Source organism: Rhinolophus sinicus, linkage group LG10, assembly GCF_036562045.2.
Source record: "Rhinolophus sinicus isolate RSC01 linkage group LG10, ASM3656204v1, whole genome shotgun sequence".
In the NCBI taxonomy this organism is placed as follows: Eukaryota; Metazoa; Chordata; class Mammalia; order Chiroptera; family Rhinolophidae; genus Rhinolophus; species Rhinolophus sinicus.
Window position 1 is genome coordinate 47,162,055 of NC_133759.1, and position 24,180 is coordinate 47,186,234.

At 42.2% G+C, this 24,180-nt stretch overlaps 1 protein-coding gene across 1 annotated transcript; it reads right to left on the reverse strand.

Annotated features, from left to right (window-relative positions):
• Positions 1 to 856: 856 nt before the first annotated feature.
• On the reverse strand, positions 857 to 19,154 carry WDR82 (WD repeat domain 82). Its single transcript, XM_019724338.2, has 9 exons — positions 18,654 to 19,154; positions 14,368 to 14,465; positions 11,432 to 11,498; positions 6,887 to 6,986; positions 6,269 to 6,385; positions 5,892 to 6,047; positions 5,384 to 5,453; positions 4,669 to 4,811; positions 857 to 3,662 (listed from the first exon to the last, which is right to left on the reverse strand). The coding sequence occupies exons 1-9, from the start codon at positions 18,812 to 18,814 to the stop codon at positions 3,633 to 3,635; spliced, it is 942 nt and encodes a 313-aa protein (XP_019579897.1). The 5' UTR covers positions 18,815 to 19,154; the 3' UTR covers positions 857 to 3,632.
• Positions 19,155 to 24,180: the final 5,026 nt, after the last annotated feature.

The window sequence follows — 24,180 nt, forward strand, 5'->3', positions numbered from 1 at the left end:
ACTAACCCACCTGTGCAGGTCTCAGCAGAGCCAAACGCTGCAGCAGCCCTCCCAGGGCTGTGTAGGGGTCTCTTCCTCCTGGAGCAGTCTGTGTCTGGGTGCATACACATGCCCTACTGCTCACAAGCTGGATGTTCCCTCTGCTGCCCTTCAGAGCCCTTAGCCAACCTCCAGTGACTATGGGCAGAGTGACAGGCCCAAGGCCGTCCTCTCTGGTTCGAAAGGGTCAGGAAAGAGGCAGGCAGCAGGTCCTGCAGCTCTGAGGATAAAGCTAGAGAACTGGCTCTAGGAGTTACCAATGCACCAGACTGGCAATGGGTCACCAAGTAACTGGCCAGGCCTTCTACCAGAACTGGTGCAGGAGCCTCAAACACAAGGGCCCTGCCCCACTATCCTTGCCCCCCAGAAGCTACGGCCTAGCGGGATGAACCTTATTCCAACTAGAGGCTGCCAATGTGATCAAGGGCGAGGTAACAGTGCCAATGAAAGGCAGCCTGAGGTACACGCTAGATGCAGTCTTTGAAGATCAAGGCTGGCTTGGGCTGGCCTTTCCCAGGCCTAGTTACTCATTTCTGCCCTTAGGGTTGCTTATTAGAGCCTGGGGTTGAGGAGACCCAGGCTGCAATCTGTTGAGGGCTGGGTCAAGGGGTTCCTCTCACCAGTCCATAGGCCTTAGTCACCAGGGACAGTCAGGGGCAGTCCCAGGGAGACCAATAATCCATCCACATGGTATCACAGCAAGTCCCAGTACGAGCCAGGAGACAACCCATCCTTCCCTCCAAATCTAGGAACCAGGCAAGCAATGCTACAGAAACTCAATGGAAGACTGCAGCCATAAAATTCTGTTTAAGACAGATAACATGGAAAAAATGTTTATATGTTAAGTACAAAAGGGACATAAAATTGTATGTACAGTAGAATAACAACTATGTAAACACTGAAAATCTACACACAGAAATGTCTAGAGGAACATTTAACACCAAAAGATTAACAGTGGTAGCATTTGGGTGGCAAACTGATTCTTTTAAAAATTCCCAAATTTTCCTTAATAAGCTTTAATTATAATTTCAACAGGGAAGTTTTTTCCTAGAAGAAAAATACCCCACTGGCTGGTGGTTGAGAGTGTAGTCTTACTGTCATACAAATTGGTAGCTTTGGCCCTGCCTTTTGAGAGCATGGGGAGCAGCCCCTCCCCCGAGAACGCAAGCACCTGTTCCCACTGAGCATGCTCGCAGCCCCAGCCCTCAGCCTCTCTGGCCTACAGCCTCCTTTCTCCCTTTATTCGGCTTTATTCCCAGCCCCACATCATCTCCAGTCACTTGTAACTGCATCTTTTCCCCTTCCTTCCCAACTCAGGAGCCAGCTCTGCAGCCATAGGTCCCCACAAATAGAGGCCATGCAGTGCATATTTTCAAAGGACATGGTACCTCAGCTTTGGACACATAGGAGCTCAATACAAATCATTTTCCTGCTGACTGGCAAGTCACCTGCTGACAGGTGGCTGCTCTGATTACAGATGTGTTAATTATGCAGCCTCTTGTTAACCCACAGTTCGGAGCACTCTGAAGTTATTGCCCCCATAAATTTTCTACCCTGGAAAACCAGGAGTCGGCACTAACAGCTCAGACCATTTGGCTTCTAAGTCCCTCCACTCTGACACAGCAAAGCCAGAGTGGGTGGCACTGCAGAAGCTGCAGATTCTATTCAACATTTGGGAGAGATCCGTGCCCTTGCCCTTCAAGTTTGAGGAACAAGTCCAAAAGTAATTGCTAAAAAATATCTGAAACAAAACAGTAATTGCTAACAATTCACAGCCTATTCCTGATGAACAGCGGCAATAATGGCTTGCTTACTCCCCTAGCAGCTATGTACTGTTGGGCAAATCATAACCTTGTTGAGTCTGTTTCTGGATCTGCAGAGAATATGATACCTGCTAAAATGTTTGGGAATTCAGTGAAATAACATGCCATTCATCCTGCTCTAAGAAGGCCATGCGGGGGAGGAAGAGGCCAGGAGCCAGCAGCAGCTCATCTCAACCCTGATCAGGACCCCTCCCTCTCCCAAGAGAAGGCAAGGAAAAGAAACAAGAAGGCAGACATACCAGGTAAACAGGAGTGACCTGTAATTGGTAAAGAAGCCTCAGACAAACTGAAAATGCCGTTTTCAGCATCCTGTCCCCAAATACTGCAAGCCAGACACCAAAGGCATGCAAAAGTGACTGTCACATATATAGGTGCAGACAGAGCCATCACCAGGCAAAAAAGGGGGCTAATACTTCAAAGGGCCCCAAAGTGCGGCTTGAGGAACACAAGGGAGTCATCCCAAGACCCTCACTTAGCTGCCATGGGAAAAACAAACACTTGAAGCTTTGCTTCATTCAGTCTTCTGAAGGGAAAAATGTACTAGGGAAGACTCACTAACACTTGTGGCAAACACTATTAGCAAAGATGCAGTCTTTCCCACGGGGCTTCCGGGACTCCATGTCCTTCGGCTGAACTCTGAGAAATGATAGGTATTTTATATATATATATATATATATGTGTATATATATATATGCATACATACATATACATATATATGTATGCACATATATATTTAAATGAAGGTATACACACTGTGCTAAAATACAAACAACAGAAATCCCAGGTCATATATAAAAAGGCTAGATATAACATATAACACAGGCCTACAGCCAGCTCGTGGTTGGGAGCTGGGGAAGGGGTGGTATTATGAGTATGTACACAATTTGTGGTGGGCAGGGAAGGCATCAGTGTAAACAACTCAGACTTACTCCACAATACTGGCCCACAGGAAAGTGTGATGTATCTCATGTACAAAAATAGACTCCCACTTTGCTTTTGTACACAACCAAGCTGGGTAGGCACCCAGGAGAACCAAGGGTTTGTCTTGATGATGAGGGACCACACCAGGCTGCTGCTAAACCTCCCAGCCCTAGGAACTCACCTGCTACCCCTCCCTCCCTTGAAGGCTATTGGGCCTTTTCCCACCCAACACCCAGAGCCTCCAACAACTAACTTGCAAGGCTTCCTGACAAGCGAGGTCACTGTGTATCTGTCCCTTTCTAACCCCGAGATACATGAAGACTTATTTTTGCAAATGTTTGGCACCTAAGTAACATGATGGTTGTGGATTGTACCACAATGACACAGGGAGACCCAGTAATAAGACATGCAGGGTGAGGGCGAGGGGCACTGAGCTGCCCTAGCATCTCAAAACCAGAACTGTGGCTTCCCATGCATTTATGGGGGTGGGAGAAGGGATGTGCAGAATTAACAACTTCACCGGCTCCTCAGCAGCAAATACATTCAAAATTGAAGGCGTCTAAAGGGCCCCACTATACCCTAATCATGAGTCTGGAGGAGCTCAGTGCAGTGACAGCTGGAAAATCTGAATCCCGATTGAATCTGCTGCACCAGGAGTCCTTTTGAAGAAGCTCGGCAAAGTAATTTTTTTTCTTTTGAGCAGATGTACAGCACATCCTTGGGAGGGCCATGTGGAAGGATGCTCTCCAGCCCAGTCAAATGATCCAATCCCACTGCCATCTCAGTCCCCTCTGAGTTTTTTCCTGCTGGCCACCCTCGCTGTACAGAAACAGCCGAGGAGCATCAGGGTCAGTCATCAATGGTGGGCAACCAGAAGGCCTGGAAGGAGAACATAAGTCAATTTTTAAAAGCCAAGCCTCTCTCTTAACTGCTGAGGGTTCTCCTTACCCCTTCCCATGGCATCAAGCTGTCCAACCTCAATAATGGAGGTGTTATGGCTGGTGGCAGCCTCCTGACCAACTGACTCTGGCAATCTATGGAGAAATATTCCCCACTCTACATGAAAGTAAGCTGGTTCTGTTTCCCTCCAACACTGTCTACCTTCCACCACAGTGGCCTAGTAGTTAAGGGAAAAAAAGTAGTGCTATCCAAGAGGTGGGGGGTCTGGGTAACCTGACCTCACTGCTAATCTATAGGGTGACCTCAGGCAGGCCCTCTCCTTCCTGAGCTGTAAAAAATGAGAGGGATTGGATTGGATGGTTTTGTTGCATTTTTTTCCTGACACTGTTCTTAGTTTTAAAAAAAGGAGGGGGAGAAAAAGCAATGTATTCTAGGTAAGACAGCACTGAAGTGCCTCATCCCCAAATACCCAGGAAGGTTTAGGAGATGCCGAGAGGAAACTGGAGACTGAGACTCATGATGCTTTGTTCTGCTAGTATTATCTAGGAAGAAACGAGGGCCTAGAGGAAATTCTAAGTGGTGACTTATGATCAGTTAAGAATTTCTGAGGAATTCAGCATACAATGAACAGAAAACTGAAAGGTTGCAGCTACAAAAAGGCTTGTTCAAAGTATTTTAAGAAGCCAAAAAGCTGTAAGTATAGCCCAGGCAGTTTGGGTATAAAACCAGGAGCCAGAGCAAAAACTGCCGTAAGATCTCCCAGGAGCTCAGAGGAGATCCCAGATCACAGAAATAAAGAATAAAAGCAAAAAGACCAGCCCGATCAGAGCTCAGAGGTGACAGAGGGACCCCACCAGTTGAGAAACATGAACTTGGGTGCTTGTAATGCACCTATTTAGAACACAGCTTGCTGTACTCATTGAAACACCCACCACCCAAATGGAAAGGGCCACTCAGTGGAGGACATCTCTCGTTGTTCACATACCATGTTGGAACACGCACTGGCAAAGGTCATGAACTTGGGGTTGAACTGCAAACAGGTAATGGGGCCTGTGTGTTTGCCATCCAACACAGCTACTTTTATACCGCTCTCTCCATTCCAGACATGGATTTTGCCATCCTCTGAACCTAAGAGAATGATCAAGGAAAATACAACAGCTCAAAGCACAATACAAAGACTACAAAGACAAGTGGGAAAGAGACACAGACTGACATCTGGAAAGAGACCAAGTTTCAGGACCTAGCCCTCAGCAGAAATTGAGGGAGAAGCAGTGAGGAAAGGACACTTCGGGAGATTAATCTTAACCCTAGTTATTTGATCCTGGGCATGTCACCTCCCCTCTAACCTCAGTTTTCTCATTTAAAAGAGGACTGAGTATCACTACACTACCACCATCTCGCCATTAAGATGACTGAAAGCAGGGTTACATCGGAAAGTTACTAGTGAAACAGCGCTTGTAGAGCTTAACGCTAATGCTGGTTCAGGGAAGACCTATTAATGCCAATTCCCAGTAAAAACCTGCAAAATCAGGATAGTTTAAAGACACTATACTTTTTACATATTGTGCTATACGAAAATCATAGAACATCCATCAAAAGTATGATAAATAATAATTAGTTAAAACTAACAAAAATAATATGAATAAACAAATGCACAGTATGAGGGAAATACCCCCCCAAGGGGGGTAAAGGAAGCTTACCAATCATAATAAACTGGGAGTCTGGAGTAAACGAGGCCTCCAATGTGACAGCTTTGCTGTTGGCATAACCCTAAGACAAAGCACAATAGTTATGTTATAGCACCTTTAACAGAAACAATTGCCCTAGAAACACTGATCCAACGCGGCACACACATCACCTTCCTTTCTGTGAACCCCTCTCCTCATGCACAGCCCCATCCAGATTGCAAACTTGGTCGCCACCCTTTACAATTCACCCCCTACCCCCAACAACTCCATATTCAAGAGGACAAGAAAATGTTTATGGTCAGGAATTATTTTATATCTAAAAACCAAACTTGGGTCACTGGGTGAGAAGTGAATGTCTTAGAATCCAAGAGAAATAAGTTCATGCGCAGGAAGAAAATGCAAGTCCAGCCTTAATCAGTGAGTCAAGGATAACCACTGGTTTCCACCAACCCGCTAACACAATTCTCAGCCCAGAAGGTATGAGCACGGAAACATCCATGCTCAAATGTTGTCAGCTCACCCCAAACGTGTGCATCACCACTCCTTTAAATGCATCAATGAGCCGGATAAAGCTGCCGTTGGTGGAGATGAGGATGAGTTTGCCATCATTGCTGAACTTAAGTCCTGTCCACTCACAAGTCCGATCATACTGCATCTTAAAGGTCGCAAATGGCCCCTGTAAAAGTAGCAGCCCCAGGCCAAGGCACATCAATAATTCCTGCTGCCAGAGCCAACTCTCCTTCTATCCCTTTAGATTCCTCTTTGACTAGGATAAACAACTGCTCTGACACTAATTAATCTACCACATCGCTCCTCTTCCATAGAAAAGGTTCTTATATGTCCATTTCACCCTTCAACACTTCCATATCAAGATAGCATAAAGATTCAAAGATTTACCTTATCAAAAGAGCGAAGGTCATAAAGTTTGACCATTTCAGAATTGACACCTGCAGCAAAAATTAACCCTTCTGGATCAAAAGAACAAACTGGCTTGCCCTGTAAATGCATGAGTCCCTAGGAAAAAAAAAAAAAAACAAGAAAAAAAGTTAATGAACCTAGGATCCTACCACTATAAAAATTATTTTTCCCAGTGAAAACTATAACAAGAAAGTGACACAAATAGGTACCAGCCTACCTACAGAACAGAAAAACTAAAATGAGGCTTTTAAAAAACAGGTCTCCATATAGCTGATTTCAGATCAACCCTAACTGTACAATTTTATAAATACTGAATTAAAATAAAAACAAATCCCTTGAGGCTAAAAGCTATAGCCCAAAGGCTCCAGGAAAACTGTTTTTTTAAAGCAATAAGCCACAGAGCATAATGTAATATGTAACAGATTAGGGCATTTGCTTAACTACCAGCTAACCTACCAGGAAAACAGATTTTCTCCCAAGTTTAAAGACTCAGGATCCCAGAATGGAACCACTGTTATCCCCTTTCCTTAAGAGGGAAAGCGGATGATAGTGCTTACCATAGAAAACACTCAAAGTGTAACTGTAAGGTACCATTACCTGGCAGTTAGGAGACCGGAGATCCCAGAGTCGAATCGTCTTATCAAGAGACCCAGAAATGAAAGTGTCATCCACAGGTGACATGGACAAGGCCACCACCCTGCAATGCATCGAGATAAATAGGAGTTGAAGCAAAACAGTTGCAAAACTTGGATGTGAACTTTAAGCCACTCTACCAGCCTAATCTATACATATCTATTCTCCCCAAATTAACATTTTAAGAAACATACATACACAAGCAATCTGGAATAATCAAAGGTAACTATTATAAGTAAAAAAAACAACTTAAAGCTGCAGCATAAAAATGTATGACTCCAATGCAAATCAAACCACAATGAGATATCACTTCATAACCACTAGTCATAATATCAAGACATTATCAAGATAATTCCACTAGCCATAGTATCACTAGCCATAATATCAAGATAATTCACACAAGTCTCTATAATCCAAGAGATTGAAAAAAAAAAGGAGGTAAGTGTAGGTGAGGATGTGGAGAAACTGAACCCTCATACATTGCTGGTGGGAATGTGAAATGATACAGTTGCTTTGGAAAAGTTTTACAGTTCCACAAAAAATTAAAGCTAGAGTTGCTATGTGACACAGAAATTCCAATCCTAGGTATATACCAAGAAAATGAAAATACGTATCCACACAAAAATACACACAAATTCACAGCAGTATTATTCATAACAGCTGAAAATTGAAAATCCAAATATCCACCAACTAAAAATGGATAAACAAAATGTGGTACACATCCATACAATGGAATATTATTCAATAATAAAAAATGAAATACTGATTTATGTTACAACATGCATAAACCTTGGAAACATGGTAAGTGAAAGAAGTCAAACAAAAAAGGCCACACATATTGTCTGATTCCATTTATACAAAATGTCTAGAAGAGGCAAAGCTATAGAGACAGAAAGTAGATTAGTGGTTGCCAGGGGCAGGGCTGAGGGGAAATGGGGGGAGAGGCTGCTAATGGGTATAGGTTTCTCTTTGGGATGACAAAAATGTTCTGGAATTAGATAGTGGTGATGGTTGCCCAACTCTATAAAAACCACTGAACCATATATTTTAAAAGGGTGACTTTAAAAGGGTGAATTTATAGTACTGAACTATACCTCAATTAAAAACAAAAACCATGATTCCTTAACTAGCCGTTTATGCACTATACCAATATTCTAAACCTGAGTGGCAGCGGCATCGCCTGGCGGGTTCAAACAGACTGCTGCGATCCACTCCCAGAACTAAGCCAATAGGTCTGGGCTTAGGTCTGAGAATCTGAGTTTCTAACAAGCTCCTCGGTGATGGTGAGACTGCTGGTTTGGACACTAGACTTAGACACAATTCTGTGCTAATAGCAACTGTATTTCCGATATGGGTCCCTTTTTATGGATATACCATTAAGAATCACTCACTGAAAAACATTTCTTCCAAGGGCTCATCCTGAGCTCTCTTGTCCCTTCTGCTCATGTTCTCGCTCTGTCATGCTGTGCTCTGCCATGCCATCTCCCCAGCCTTTGGGCCTGGCCTGCAGAGAAGGACCACATGTGGATCCACTTTACCTGCCTCTCAGCGCATACCATGGTCCCAAACATGGGGTCCTTGAGGACCGCGGGCTCTGACCCGTGCAGTGCCTGCAATTCTATAGCACCAGCTATGGAGAAAGCCCTTGTGAAAGCAGGCATTCAGGTGGCCCTTCCTTCTGGGTGTTATGTCCAAGTAGTTCCATATTCTGGCTCGGCTGCAAGCACTTCGTAGGTATAGGAGCTGGTATCACAGATGAAGATTACAGAGGAAATGCGCATATTGTACTGTTTCATTTTGACAAAGAAAAATTTGAAGTAAATAAAAAAGGATTAAACTGCACAGCTTATTTATGAATGGATTTTTTTATCTAGAAATAAAGGAAGTTCAAGTTTTAGATGACACTAAAGGGGCTTCAGGAGGCTTTCATTACACTAGAAAGAATTAAAATGTATGCCATGAATAGAAAGTGAGAAAATTTTTTTAAAAAGTTTTTGCCCCCCCAAAAAAAGGCTTCCAATAAAACTCAGTACTTGCACTAGCTCCTCAACTTAAAAATTTAAAAGATACTGTGAGCCAAAATTTCCTGAAAATGCTGAGGCAATATTGAAACAGATGAGCAGAATGCATACAGACATAAAATTTTATGCCATGGTATTCAAGCAAAAGCTTAGAGTTAGTCTATCTTGGCACAAGGCTATGCTGACAGGTACAAGGAATACAAAAGAAGCTTAACTGTCTAGTCAGGCAACTCCCAGAGAGGGTCAAGGAAGGCTTTCTGGAAGAAGCAGCACCTGTGGCCAACAGGGTTTCAATGGGAGATGCCTTTCCAGAAGGTGCAAGATAGGAAAGTCTGAGTCACATGTTCAGTGAGCCTCAACTAGAGTGGTGGGAGATAACGCTGGGAAAACATGTCAGAGCCAGAAGGAAGAGAACCTAACTCCAAGCGGAAAGAGCAGGCAGATGTGGAGAACCACTAAGGCTTCCTAAGCGAGGCTGTGAAGTGGTCAGAACTATAATACAGGATGCCGAAGCAGGATGGTGAGGGATAGGGAGATTAATTAGGATTTGACAATAATTCACCTGACAGCATTAAGTCAGAACAGAAGCAAAGAAGAGAATATAGAGGAGAGCGACACCTAAGGTTAAACCGAGGTAGAATCAATAAGACCTAACATCTCAGTGGATGTAAAGGCAGGGGAAAGGGAGTGAACAGATAACATAGGCTTTGAGGCTGGAGAATTGGAAAGGACAGAGATGAAACATCAGGCAGACAGGGAGAAGCTGGCCCAAGGAATATAACGATGGATGGAATGTTGGACCTGTCAGGCAGGATCCCGTTGGATCTGCGTGGATGTGTATAAAACCTATAGGTGGAAGTTGAGTCAGGAAATCATGACAGACATGGACTAAAAATACTGATTTGCAAAGCTATCTGAATAGAGGTAAATGAAATCAGTGGAGATATTTGAGAAAATACCAAAAGGGGGAAAAGCTAGGAGAGAATCTTGTTCACTTTAGAGTCAAAAGGAGAAAGACAGGCCAAGAATAGCTAGAACACAACCAAGATGGGAAAAGTCAGCTGCCAAAAGGGGGAAAAAAAGCTTTACTGAGAGCATGAGCACAAGGGGACAAGGGGGAAAAAAAGCCCAAGGCAATGGATTTTGACTAGAGGCAGCAGGGAAGTAATAAAACAGCTTAAAAAAAGCCCCATGACTCTGGAACTAGATGGAGAGTGGCTTAAAATCGTGAATGAGTGTGAGGAAGTGAAGCTGGGAGTATGCAGATTATTCTTTCATGTTTGACAGTGCAAAGGAGTAGGTGATAGGCTCAAGAAAGAGACTTCAGATAAGGAACACCAAGAAAGTTTGTAGGCAGCAAGGAAAAGTACAGTTAAGGAGATGGAAGCGAGGAGAAAGAGAGAAGCTGGTTTTGTCAAGGAAGAAAGGCTACTTCTTTCTCAAGGAAAGGATTCCCAGGAAGAGAAGAATTTAGGTGGAAGGGATAGAAACTGAAAAGAACTCATTTTGGATGGCTTTGATTTTCTCAAAAAAGGAAAGACAAAGTCATCTACTGAGAATCAGGAAGTAGAGGTTGAATAATTGGGAAGATTGGAAAGAATTCTGAATAACGGCAGTCAACTCTTAATTACAGACAGTACATTTGTGAACACTAATTTGATTATAAACAAGCAAAAACATCTACCTGTCACAAGCCATTCTTTCTGTGGAACTGCACAGTAACCAACAGCTGCCACCTCTTATCTTCACCAACATAGAAATGCCCTGCCCAATCAGAAGTGGGGCAGAAAACAGTGCTGTTGGCCAACCTCCTGCCAGAGTTCTCAACCACTCCAAGCTGGCTTTCGTACATTTGCAAGTGAAAGCAGGAGGAAATAACACCTTCTCCCATGATTAAAGTATCATCCAAGGGAAAAAATGTTTAACATTCAACCAAAACTTGAAAAAATGAGAAAAAATACTGGGGCAATTGGGGTAGGAGAGAGAGAAGCAACCTGCATTACAAAATAGAATGAGGAAACAAGATCCTTGGCTTTCAAAAGTAACAAAGGACAATTATTAATTTTTTTTTTGCATCCTCATTAAGATGTTCTCATAGTTCATGTGGAGCAGGGGCCTGCTAAAATGGGGGCCACCGATACAAGGTTTCATATATGTAAATGATCTTTTCATTAAAGGATATATGATATTTGGGGTTCCTAAATGCTAAGCGTAATTTTTACTACATAGGTTTCCACTGAATATCTTTAATCTACCTTTTTCCTAATTATGTTTTAACTAAGATTTCGGTTTATCTATGAAATCCTCCCCCTGCCTCCACAAGCTCAGTTAATCAAGAGCTGACTGTTGAGCGGGGATTAACAAGAGAAGACTAAGAGGAATGCCAAACAGCAGTGAGGAACTAGCTTTAGTTCACGGATAAAAATCTTTCCATTCTTCTATTGTTTGGGTAAAAGAATAATCTACTTCTGCAACACTTGGGTCTTACCTTTTGCTATGTCCAGGAAAGTATCTGATGTATTTGTTGTCATGCAAGGATAGGTACCGAATAGTATCTGAAAGAAGACAAATAAGGTATGATGGTATCATAGCCTACTATTTTTAAAGGAATTTACTTTGCATTTTCATCTTGAAAAGACAAAGTCGAAGAATTCATTGTTTTCCATAACCCAAGCAAGGTGTGAATAAATACTGGGCATAATTCCAATCCACAGCTGAAGAGTGGGCACTACAGATATGACATAATTCAAAAGCAGAGTTCTTAAGTTGACAGCATATAGAGCAATGTTTAAAATCATTGTTACTACCAATCTTCAGCTTCTGCATACAAGTAGTTACAATGCAACTTGTTCTGTAAATATACCGTCACCCCCTACCCCACACCCCCGCTAAAACCACCACAATAGTTGCAGTGCCCACAGAATGGCAAGCCTCAAAGAAAAACATCTGGCTGCTGAGGATACAGACTCAAAGAATGAAGCAGCCATGCCAAGCTGAGGATCAGGCTGGACTCTGGCATAATATTTCTGGCCAGAGTTCTCTAACACTGTGTGGATGCAACCCTAACCTCACCTGAATGTTAACTGGATATACAATTTACATTAAACTAAACAAAATGGAGAGAAGTAATGTCCTACTACTTCTTTTCTAATTAGACAACTATCCGCTCGTCCCTTGTACCAGAGAAGTGAGTTAAAAAGAATAATAATAATAATGTAGTAAAAAGAAGTGAGAAAATTGAGTTTAAAAGATCTCAAGACATTTCAAAACCAAACTCATGAACTATACCAAGTCATAGCAGTGAGACTTTTGACAATATCAAAGAAAGGAATAATCATAGAGATTTGTGTTTGGGTAAAATAAGACACTCTTAAAAATCAAATGATTCTATCTGAAAGAGTAAACAAACAAACAAACAAAAATGATGATGGGAAGGGAATGAAGTACCATGAAGAATAGAACTGGAGAGTACTATGCCCCTAAAGACTATGAATAAGGAACAGTTGTGCAGAAAGAGGTTAATAGGAAATGGTGCCAAAATGCAGAAAGGAAAGCACAGAAAGAACATTCTTGGAGGCAAACAGAACACAGGAACAAAGAGGCTGAAAGCACCAAGCCATCCCAGTGGTTCACAGGGGGACTTTCTAATAAGAGGGCATGTAACCTGAGAGAGGGAAAAGGCTACTCTTTGTATGTTCCAAAACTGAATTCTACATGGTTTTCCTTGGAAACATCTTCAAAGTTCTCGAATGACAACTATAAAGTCTTCCTGGTTATTCTACTGCTAGGAACTACTCACCTGCCCTAAGCAGAAAAAGGCTTCCTCCCATTACCTGGTTTCCCAGAGATGAGCAGGGCGACGCCATCCTCTCCGCCCCACTCGGTAGCTGGCGCGCTGTTCCTGGCAAGGCAGTGGCCTGTACAGTTATCTCCTGTACCGGGTGGTATCATAGACCCTCAAACTGTACAAACTACTACCTCAGCCTGGAATCAGGCAAAAGGAAACGAAGCGTTGGAGAACTCTTCAGGATGCACTCGAGACAGGAAAGGCCACATCCTCACAGCAGAGGCCTGGCAGCAAAGCTGCAAGTGCCACACATTTGCCTCATCGTGCACCCCATTTGGACAATCCTCATTTAACCACCCAGAAAAACACCCCAACAGAAGAAATATACCAGTCATGCAGAGGTCAGAGATACGTTTCCTCTGGATCCTAATGTTTTATATTCTTATCCAAAAGCATCAAATGCACGCTTACTTAGATAACCACTTCTGAAATAAAGTCATGGAAAGATGAAATATACTAAAAGTCAAGTACAGGCAGAAAAAGTCAAAAAAAAAAAAGACCTGCCCACCTGCTCTGAGATAGGCATAGCTAAAATAGCAGTCTAAACAATCTCTGTTGAATGACATTAGAAAAATCTTACTACAAAAAGTGTGTGGGGGGGGGGGGGAAATCAATAAATCAGTAAGTTAAATGAAAAAAAAAAAAGTCCTAACATGAAAGTGAGTGTTACTACTCAATTACCAAGATGATCTGTCAAGTGAAAATGATTTCTCCCAGGCAAAATGCAAGTAAAAACAGAGGCCATTTATTAGAGAAAGAAATTCACAAGTTTAATTTCTACAAATAATTCTTTAACCTTTAAAGACTTTAGCTTTATTTAAAAGTAAAGGGGAAAGGGATAAAATTCAGATCAAAAAATATCCCCAGAATCAAAGATAACCAAAGTCAGTACGCTATCCTTTATGACTTAGACCATACAAGGTTGGGCATACACCAAAAACTCTTCTAAGATGCCCTAAATTATCATAGCTCACACATTTGTGAAAACTTTTCTGAGATCTCTATATTTTGAACAGGAAGTACTGTTGTTTACCCTTGCTGTGTGTCAAGTATTCTTTCCTTTTATTTGTTCTAAAAGAATTCTTTCAAGTTTCAAGAAGTACAAAGCATAAATACAATTTGTTACTTCCTATTCCCACTTTCTACTCTTTCATACTGTTTCAAGTCCTTCAAAACACTAGTGGCTTGCTTCCAGCATCTCTTCATCATAACAATGTTATTAGCATTGCTAACATCATAGGAAAATACTTAAAGAAACTACCGTGTTTCCCCAAAAAATAAGACCTACCCCAAAAATAAGACCCAGTTAAGATCTCAGCCAAATGGATGCATTTAGTACGTTATGACGATGTTCCAGAAGATGATATGACTGTATTTGAATAAATGTAGGTTGCTATACATGGAAACATAAGACATCCCCTGAAAATAAACCGTAATGGAGCAAAAATTAATATAAGATCCGGTCTTATTTTTGGGGAAACACGGTATAAACAAAATAGATGTAGTCACAAACAATCCGCGAACTATTTAACAAAGGAAACCATAGCCATAACTTCCTAAAAAGAAGGCTCGCTTACCGTCTATTTTGTTAGAGCTGTAAACGACTGTGTTTGCTGCATGAGTGTATCTGATGAGGTCCACGCCATATTTCTTACTGTACAGGGTTCTCTTTGGTCTGGTGAGGAAATGGATAGAGAAAGAAAACCATCAAAATCCTCCATCACCAAAATCTGGGATCTTAATAAAGAGAGAAGCCCTTGAATGATGTGGTAAGGGTGAGGACTCCTGGTAAGCTATAAAACTGGAAAGAAACAAAATTTCTTCCAAAAGGGGAACAAATAGAATCAATCAAGTGCAACAACTTTCACCTCTGAATACCAAATGCCAAGGTTAGGAAGTGGAAGTAAATCTGAGGACTCTATTCAGTCTTTTTATTCCAATGTTCAAAAGTAAGCTTTGCAAAAAGGTACATCTATTGGTAAGAAAGGCACAGAAAACAACATTAAGTTAATACATAACAAAGGGGGATATGGAAAAACGTCAAACCAATGAGGCCGGAACTTTTTCTTAAGCCACTCACTTATTAGGCTCTTTGTTCAAAAAGAAATAATTCATCAAAACTGAAACCTGATGCAAAACTTCCTACTATATATAACCTGCCGTTGCAGAAGCTATCCATCCTCCCTGTCCTAAAGGTCCAGAGCACTTACCGAGCCTTTGGAAAGGCAAGCTTAACTATCCCTAGCAAAACAGTCATCAGTTGTTTTCTTTTTATTTTAATGTAAAATTACACATTTCCAATCTAGAGAATATCAATCCATTCACTGAAGCTCCTTAAATGTTTTCTTCTATAGAAGCTTGAAGATGAAGCTGAAACCAAACTCAAAAACTTACAATGTTCTACATTTCAGCGTAGGAGGATTTCATAAATCCTGTACCAATGTTTACCAAGAATTCCAATTTATGACAAAGACGTTCACCCTGTCAATGCAAAACCCTCTTGGAAAGCAGATGCTAAACAATCAGATAGATGCCTCAAGCAGCTTTATGAAGTCAATCATTTGCAGTTTCAATTTTTGTTAATGTCAGTGAGGCTAAGGGTTTCCCTACAGAAAACTTATTTCCAAACAAGACTTCGCATTCCTAATGCACTGAATGTTCCACATCCTTACCATTACTGAAAAATCAGCTAAAAAGATCAGCTCAAAGGCTACCTTGTTTAGTCCACTGCCCCAGGTTCTGCATTGGGGTTACTGTGTAGTAAAACTAACCAGTGAGGGAGGGAGTGAGTGAGTATGAGCATGTGCACATGTTCTTGCTCTCAAAAGATGAGCTGACTTTGCCTCTACCAGTGGAAAGAAGAGCTTACTTATCCCACTATGTCAGTCTATCTACAACAATGAAGACAGAGCCTAAAGAGCCAATGTTAAAGTGTGTGGAGTAAGGGAAAATTTTTATGTGGCCTATTTGTCTCAAATTTATCAATAACACTAACCTGAGATCTGTTCTTAACAGAAATATTTTACCTCTTATCATTTCCTACTTTGAAAGCAATATCCTAATGTATTACGTCCATTTCAGGTGATCTTTACAAAGCCCAGGAACATTTTTCCACAAATATTTTGGTAAGCTTCTCTCCACTTATGATTCTGGTGATCAAGTATGAATAAATAATATTAAAGCCTTCCTTTGAATAATTCACATCACCTACCACAGATTCATATTCTTTCAAGTTGAAAAAAATCACTCAATGGATAAACTCCATTATAAACTTAAATAAACAGTAAACTAGAAAATATCAAGCATAAAGAACATTGTTTTAGCTACAATATAATGTTAACATTAGTACCATCTAATAAACGTATTATGCCTTACAAGGCAACATTACTTTTCTTCCAATGTTAGTTTGACCTACACTAGTGGCAAATGTTTTCTTATTACCATTCAGGATCATGGACTCCTAAAGGCTAAAAGAGGTCATCTAATATCCAGAGAAGTGATCTGACCAGTCACATACCGTGTTTCCCGGAAAATAAGACCTAGCCAGACAATCAGCTCTAATGCGACTTTTGGAGCAAAAATTAATGTAAGACCTGGTCTTATTTTACTATAATAGACCAGGTATAATATAATACCAGGCCTTATATTAATTTTTGCTCCAAAAGACGCGTTAGAGCTGATAGTCCAGCTAGGTATTATTTTCGGGGAAACACGGTACCTGGTCACAACGACAAACTAGAACTCAGATCTCCTACCAAACCACTCTCCCATCACAGATCACAATGAAACAAGCCCACAATTGATAAAGAGAAAAATTTTAAAAGCATGCCCTATACTATTTTATCAATATTAAATTTCCTAATTTGGATAACTGTGCTCTGGTTATGTAAGAGAATGTCCTTATGTGTTTAGGAAAACCATGTCACCGAGATCTGTGTTTAGGGATAAAGGGGCTTGATAGGTCCAATCTACTCTCTAATAGTTCAGAAAAAAAATGCATACATATAAATACATACATAGAGAATAAGTCAAAGGAAGCAAATGTAGCCAATTACTGGATCATATGCGAGTTCCTTGAAACACTGCTGTAACTCTTAAGTTTGTAATTATGTACAAATGCTATGTCAGTGAATAAACTGCACTATGTCATAAAATTAACATTTTACTTTTAACAAGACAGGACTTCAAGTCACCGTCATCCCTTGCAACAAGTTGAAATTAGGAGACAAACTGAAGAAATGCTATCACAACCTTCATTTCCTTTGAATGAGGGTATACTTCTCCATCCTCAGATTCCAGGGAAACATTCCAATCTGTGCACAAGCACTAAACATTTCAAGTAAGCCAGCTTCAAGTTACTTCTAGCTCCAGGACCCCACAACCCCCCCAAGCTGTATACCTTACTTACTCTCTCTTCCAAGCTGATTCAAGTGGCCAGACAAGGAAATCCATATACTAAATGAGTAACATTGACTCAAATAACTCAGCATAGGTCCAGCTAACAACTCTCTCCCGCCCCAGGACCACCACTATGGGCCATTCTTCCACATACTGCAGGCAGATGCAGAGCCAGTTACGTAATACTCTTTCATAGCCCCAGTGGGGGGAAAAATGGGCAGAACATTATAGCTCAGACCAAAACAGCATTACTTTAGATAACCAAACTTACAAACGAAGAGACAAGTTCCAAAAGAAGTTTATAGGAGACACCAGTTTTGTTTTTTGTTTTTAAGGCAAAAGAACTGGAGAAAGTAGAGAAAAACCCAAAGATTCAAAAATAAGATCTGGAACAAGGCAACAAAATGAAGTCTGACAAAACCAGTAGCCACCGAGTTACATCAAACATCTGCAAACCTGTTTGGGGAAGGTGACTGAAAGGAAATAAAATTTTGCTTAAACCAGCTTCTGCACCGAAGGAGCTCACAATTTAGCAAGGACGTGGAGGAAGTAAGGGTGAGGTGAAGCTGACATGGTCCCCAGGGGAAAAGGGTAAATACTGTGCTTATAAGATTTTCCAGAGATGCAGGTATGGTGGGTATCCAGCACTTGGGGCAATGCAGAAATTTCATGGTCAGACCAGACTTGGAATTAAAGTGTAATTTTTTTTTTAAGCAGAAGCGGAAACATGAAATTGTTATACGATTCTTTCTTTGTTCTAACGGGAGGTTCACATTCAGGTCGAGCCAAGTTCGTTCGCGTCTGGCAAAAAGGAAAAGTTTCCGATGTTGCTACAAAAGTTCACAATAAGCGTGGGCATTGGGTCTGAGGGAGGAAGAGCATGATTTGAAACAGAAAGGAAAGGACACGGGACCCAAAGAGGCACAACAAATAAATCCTGACAGCTAAGAACTGCAACCCACGCGGCCTTCCGGCAGAAAGACCGCGGGAAGCAAAGGGGCAGGGGTTGGGCGGAGTGCCAGGGCTGAATTGAGGTCACCGAGGAGAAGGCAGAGAGAGCAAGCTGACGCTGTTTGATGAAGCAGGAGAGCAGCCTCTGCGGTTCTGCGCGGAGGGCAAAGCCGATCCGCACCTTTTGGAGTCCGAGCAGTGGAAAAGCTACCAGCTGGGGCCAGGGTGGGCGGGTCGGGCGCTTAAAGGTCAAGGTCAAGGTGGAGTTGGGCAAAAGATGCAGAAGTGCTCTCAGAGGAGACCAAAGACACACAAAATATTAATGCTATCATTAGTCGTTGTTTTTTAAAAGGCCTCCTGGACATCTCTGGAGTGCAAGAGTGGAAGCGGCCTTGGCAGGAGCGAGCACAAAATAGGCGGGGGGCCGGAGTCGGGGAGGGGAGCTGGCCGCGGGGCGAACCACGAGAGGGAGGGAGGGACTCAGACCCGGGCCCGGGGCCACCGCCGCACTCACTTGCCCTCCTGGCAGTCATAGAGCACGATGGAGTCGTCGTCGCTGCTCGAGATGACCGTCTCGCCGTTCGGGCTGAAGTCGAAGCAGTTAATCTTGTCCGAGTTCTCGCGGAACACCTTGGCGACGCGGAAGCTCCGCAGCACGCTGTCGGTCAGCTTCATGGCGGCAGCTGCTGGAAGCAGCAGCGGCGGAGCAGGGTTGGGGCGGGGCCCCGCGGCGAACGGGCGGGCGAACGGGCGGGCTGCTGAAGGGCCGACCCGGGCGGGGCGGGCGCCGCGCCGGCGACGAGCTGGAAGGCGGCCGACAATCAGGCCGCCTCCTCCTCTCCCTCCTACGGCCCGTGCAATATTCTTCTGCCTGACTGTGAGGCCTTGTCTACCGAGCCTCCTCACAGTCGCCTCAGGCACAACCCAAGCGACGCCCGCTCATTGTGTCCGCCATCTTGGGGCGACAAGCAGAAGCCTAGGGCGAGGAGCCGCATCGCGGCGCAAGCCGGGAAAGAGGGCGGAGCGGGAACGGCGGCGCGAGGCGGGGAGGAGGGGCGGTGACGTCAGCACGGCAGCGTGGAGTGGAGTGGCGGGATGGCCACTGGCTGTGGGGAGGAAGGGGGTGGGGATGCCCACGACCTCCTCCGTGGGCGGGAAGACCGCTGGTGCCTGGGAGCCGTGGGCCTTTGTGCGGGTAGCAGCCCCACTAGAGGCTCGGGCGCGTCCTCTGCAGAGGCCCCATCCGCAGTTTACCCGGAAGCAGGTCCTGCGGGGATCCGCCAAACCCCTCCAGGGGTCAGTCAGTGAACCCATCAGCTGGCAGGCAGGCTTTAACCGCAAATCCACGTGTCCTGAGCGGGAAGTGACTATCAAAGTAGCAGTCTCATATCAGTTTGTGTCTCCCCACAATGTCAGGCTTTATTAGAATGGATCTAGTCATGGATCTAATCTTACCTAGTCGGTTTACCACGGGCATTAACCAAGGCTCTAGCCAGAGGATGGCCTCCGATAGTAAAGGTAGGGTGATTTCACACAAGAGGGTCACACAGGTTTGCAAACAATAAGGTTAGGCAAGGTGAACAGAGTCTCACAAAAGAAGGATGAGAAAGAGTCATGCTCAGTGAGAGTCCCTGCGGTGCTGGAGTGCAGAGCCTCCACGTCAGGCCGGGCTTGTGAGATGGTCAGGAGGGAAGACTTCAAGCGCTCCATCTGGGGGGAGTGCAGATGAGGCTGTCAGCTGTTAAGGCCTGAGCAATGAACTGTCAGCCTGTTTTTATGCTCAAGACTGGGTGCCGTGCACCCATCTGCAGTCCAGTAAAGCTCATCTGCAGTCAGATAAAACGGTCCAGGTGGTCACACTCCATTCTGCGTCTGGAGTTACCTGGTTAGGGCCTTCGCTGGGTACACCTTTCATGTGACGCTCTGGCATGACAGTCACTTTGTGACTGACACAACTATCAGAGTCATAATGCTCTACACATCATGACAGAGTCAACATAGTTTCAATTTCTGTATTTTTTTATTGGTATATAATATACGGTAGACAGCAAAAATTTTTAGTGGATCAATTTTTTTCATTTGGATATACGCGGTGTAATTAAAAGATATGGTGACTGTTTAAATAAAAAAATGTATTACAGTAAAAGACACACTGCCATTAGTCCCCCTCAAAATAACCACCCTCACTTCGAATACACTGATCCCATCGTTCTTGCCACTTTCTGAAGCAGTTCTGGAAGTCCTTTTTCCTGAGTGTCTACTTCATTGTCCATCATGACAACATTCCATGTCACACATCGCTTCTGGTACAGCAATTTCTGTCAAATAAAAACATTGCGGTGTGTCCTCATCCACCTTATTCACCGGATCTGGCACTGTACAACTTCTGGCTCTTCCCCAAAGTCAAAATGACCATGAAAGGAAAACATTTTTTAATCAATTCAGTCCATCGAGGCAGCCACGACAGCGCAACTAAAGACAGGCACGAAAGAGGACTTCCAGAACTGCTTCAGAAAATGGCAAGAATGATGGGATAAGTGTGTTCGAAGTAAGGGAGAGTATTTTGAGGGGGATTAATGGCAATGTGTCTTTTGCCATAACAGATTTTTTAAATTTAAACATTCAAAAAATAAATAAAAATTTTAAAAAATTTTTTAAATATTTTAAAAAATAAACCTTCACTGTATTTTTTAATCACACCTCGTACACCCATGTGACCACCAGGCAGAACTTCAAGCCTTCTTTTAAAACTTTAATTGATACATAACATAAAGTGCATACAGTGAACAAATTTTAAGTGTTCCATACATTTTTATAAACACTCATCTAAGTTTTCAAATGTATTTACAGCTCCGAAATTCAGCATCAATTACAAAGAAATTTTTAAGAGGGAAAATTGTCTCCTCATTCAACAAAATACAGTTTTAAATTCTCCTGAGTTCTTCCTCCTTATTTATATATCTACATAAATCATTTTCTCCTTCTTTAGTATTATATAGACCACAATTTTCCATGTTCGAGGTATAATTTATGTAGAGTAAAAATTGGCCTTTTTAATCAATAGTTCTAACACTCATATACAGTTGTGCAACCACCACCACATTCAAGGTATAGAACAGTTTCATTACCCTCTTTATAGTCAACGAAATTGTTTCAATGGTTCCTAGTAAGGGATTTATTTGCCTTAAAGGAAGGAAAGTTGATCCCTAACAAAAGAAAGCAACATCTAATCACAAAATAGGTACCAAGAACCCTGGCTTTAACTTTCTGTGCAAGGAGTTAAACTCGGTGCAACCCATGAGTGTTCATAGATCTCTAACTTGTGCTGCAGCTTCTCAAAAGTTTAATTGCCTGGGGTCTCCAACAATGAAGATGGAGCCTATTTACTTTGTTTCACTAAATTGCAGTGGCTAAAGAGGAAGAAAAATGAAGAGGAAAGACTGTGAAACATTTTAATCACTGATATTATGAAGACGTGCTATCCAGAGATCCAGATATAATCTGGATAATGCTAAAAACAAAACAAAAACCCTGGGACAGGTGGGGTCCTTCCAGAAAGAACTAGGGCTGTGTCCCATCCTCTGGGTAAAGAAAAGGTAAAGATCCCTACACATAAAAACAACTTATTGGAAACATTTGCGATATTGCTCCCTGGCATATGTTGTCAATTTGGCTCAAATAAACTCTTATAAAAATTCTCTACAGATTTGGACGTTTCTTTACATCAACATTTACTTGGCATATTATAGCAGGATTCCAAAGAAGCCCACCCAGAATCACTCTGTGGACCCTAGCTAGGGCCCATTGTGCCCCACCAGTTCCCCGCTTCACATCCAGTGAACTTGGGTGAGTTTCTCTCAGAATTGTGGGCTTCCTTGCTTTAAGGAGCAGGCCACAACTTTATTTGAGCTGTTCTTGGAAATTCTTCGAGGTGGATAAGGGTTGAGATAACCCAGGGAAAGGGGAAATGTGAGTTGCTGCTTTTAATCTCGACTTATTAATTAGATTGCTTACTGAGAGTCTGTGACAAAATCTTTGCTGGGTAAATGAGAGACTGAACTGTCTAGCTTCGAGAGAAAGGACACTTGCTTCCCCAACTGGAATAGCCAATGGGATGATGATAGTTGTTCAGATCCCCAAATCTGGAGTGACAGAGAGGGGCTCCTGAGTCATCCAGTGCAGTACGGTACTATAGATAATTGCAGAGAAGCTGGGAGGAGCCCCAGGGAGAAGAAAAGGGCACCCTGGAACAAGTGCATCCCAAGAGAGAGGCCGGGGAGAGGGGCGCATGCCTAGGAAAGCAACAGGGTTCTGGTGGCATCTGCTAAGCTCTCACTGGCCCTTGCTCAGGTATTCTTAGGTGACTAAGAACCTCCATGGGGTGTCTAAGGAAAATTTTCCTCTAGGGCGTGAAGCAGCCCTATAGGGATATCTATGGCATGTGGCTCATCTGCAGATGTGCATGGAAGGGCTGGGTTTCCCTAGAAGTTTGTTCAGATTCTACAGATCTCAACATTAACATGCAAAATCATGCCTCCCAGGCCAACACGGCCCACCACAGTTAGCCTCCTATTTATAACTAAGATGGCCAAGATGAGGGTCTTTTGATACTTCTAAATTAATCTTTTGTGAGCACAATTAGAAAAAGCCAGCTACAAAATTAGGCAGAATTTAATTGGTCTCTCAAAGCTTCAAAAAGAGGATTTAGATAAATGGGTTAACCCATGATGTTGTTTTGGTGTCAACCCAATTTTTTGAAGTATTCAAAATGGCTGTCTTTATTTTAAAAGGGGGAAGGTCATTTGGAACTTGACTTGTAAATTGTAAATGCCTCCAAAACAAAAATTGTATACAACTAGCCTCTGTTTGTGTCTGTTTGTATATGTCTATATATGAATGTTATAAATGAGAGATAATTTTCTACCTCCAGATGGTATTGTTTAAATTAATTTAAAGGCAAGCACTTATAAGAATTGGGTATCTAAAATTCTCAGAAATATAGAAACTAACTCAAATGATTTTCAAGTTCACGTGATCTAACATTAATTATCAGTGAATAAAAGCTAACAAGTTTATTGGTTTAAGAAAAACAGACATGTCTCTATTTTGCCTGGGTTTTACAAAAATATGTCCATGTTAACAATTGACCTTTATGTCTGTGAAAAATATTTCTAGAGATTATAAAATGTCCAAGCTAAAGAATGCTAATTGATTACTTCTTAGTTTTTATTAGACATTAAGATTTTAAGGGTTAAAAATCTCAATATATGTAGCTAAACTTCTAGGGTATAGTGTATGGGTAAACAAAGGCTGTAAATTAAATGATTAATCGGGGCTGTGGGAAACCTGAGATGGCCACTTGGTTCTTCTCTGCACCTTGGCTCTACATTTTTCAGTTTTTACATTTCTTCATGCATCACAGTGGACTGAAGCTGGATTTAGATGAAGGAATCATGAGCTGACATTATTGAAAGGAGACATCTTACTCTATTGCCAAGGTCTGACAGAGTCACTCAAGAAAATGTCAAGTTGGTAACCTCTTCCTTCACAGCAAACTCACAGGAGACATGTCTTTAGATATTATTTATTGGAAAGGACACCAAATAAAAGACACTTTCCAGCCTCACTGGAGACCCTATAACTATGAATGGACATCTACCCCTGTCTACAGACATCAAAGACTCCTTCCTCTAGGGTGAGAAGTTGATGACATCAGAGGTAGAAAGCTATCCCAAAGACATGGGATAGCTTATACCTATGGATTGATACTAAACTCAGAATCCATTTTGTTTGATTGTCATTACTTGTCTGCTAATGATATTAGTCATAATAATAGTTAGACTTATTCTTTGGGTTTTTCTATATAGCACAATGTTTATGATTACTAAACATGTATAAGGTAACTTGTTAATATTCTTTTTATGGCTTATATAAATGTTATAGTAGAAGCCAAAAACAGAAAAATGAGACAGAGGCAAACCTCAGATCATGATAGTTCACTGGATAGAAATGATACAGTGCTTCATAATAAAGGCCATAAG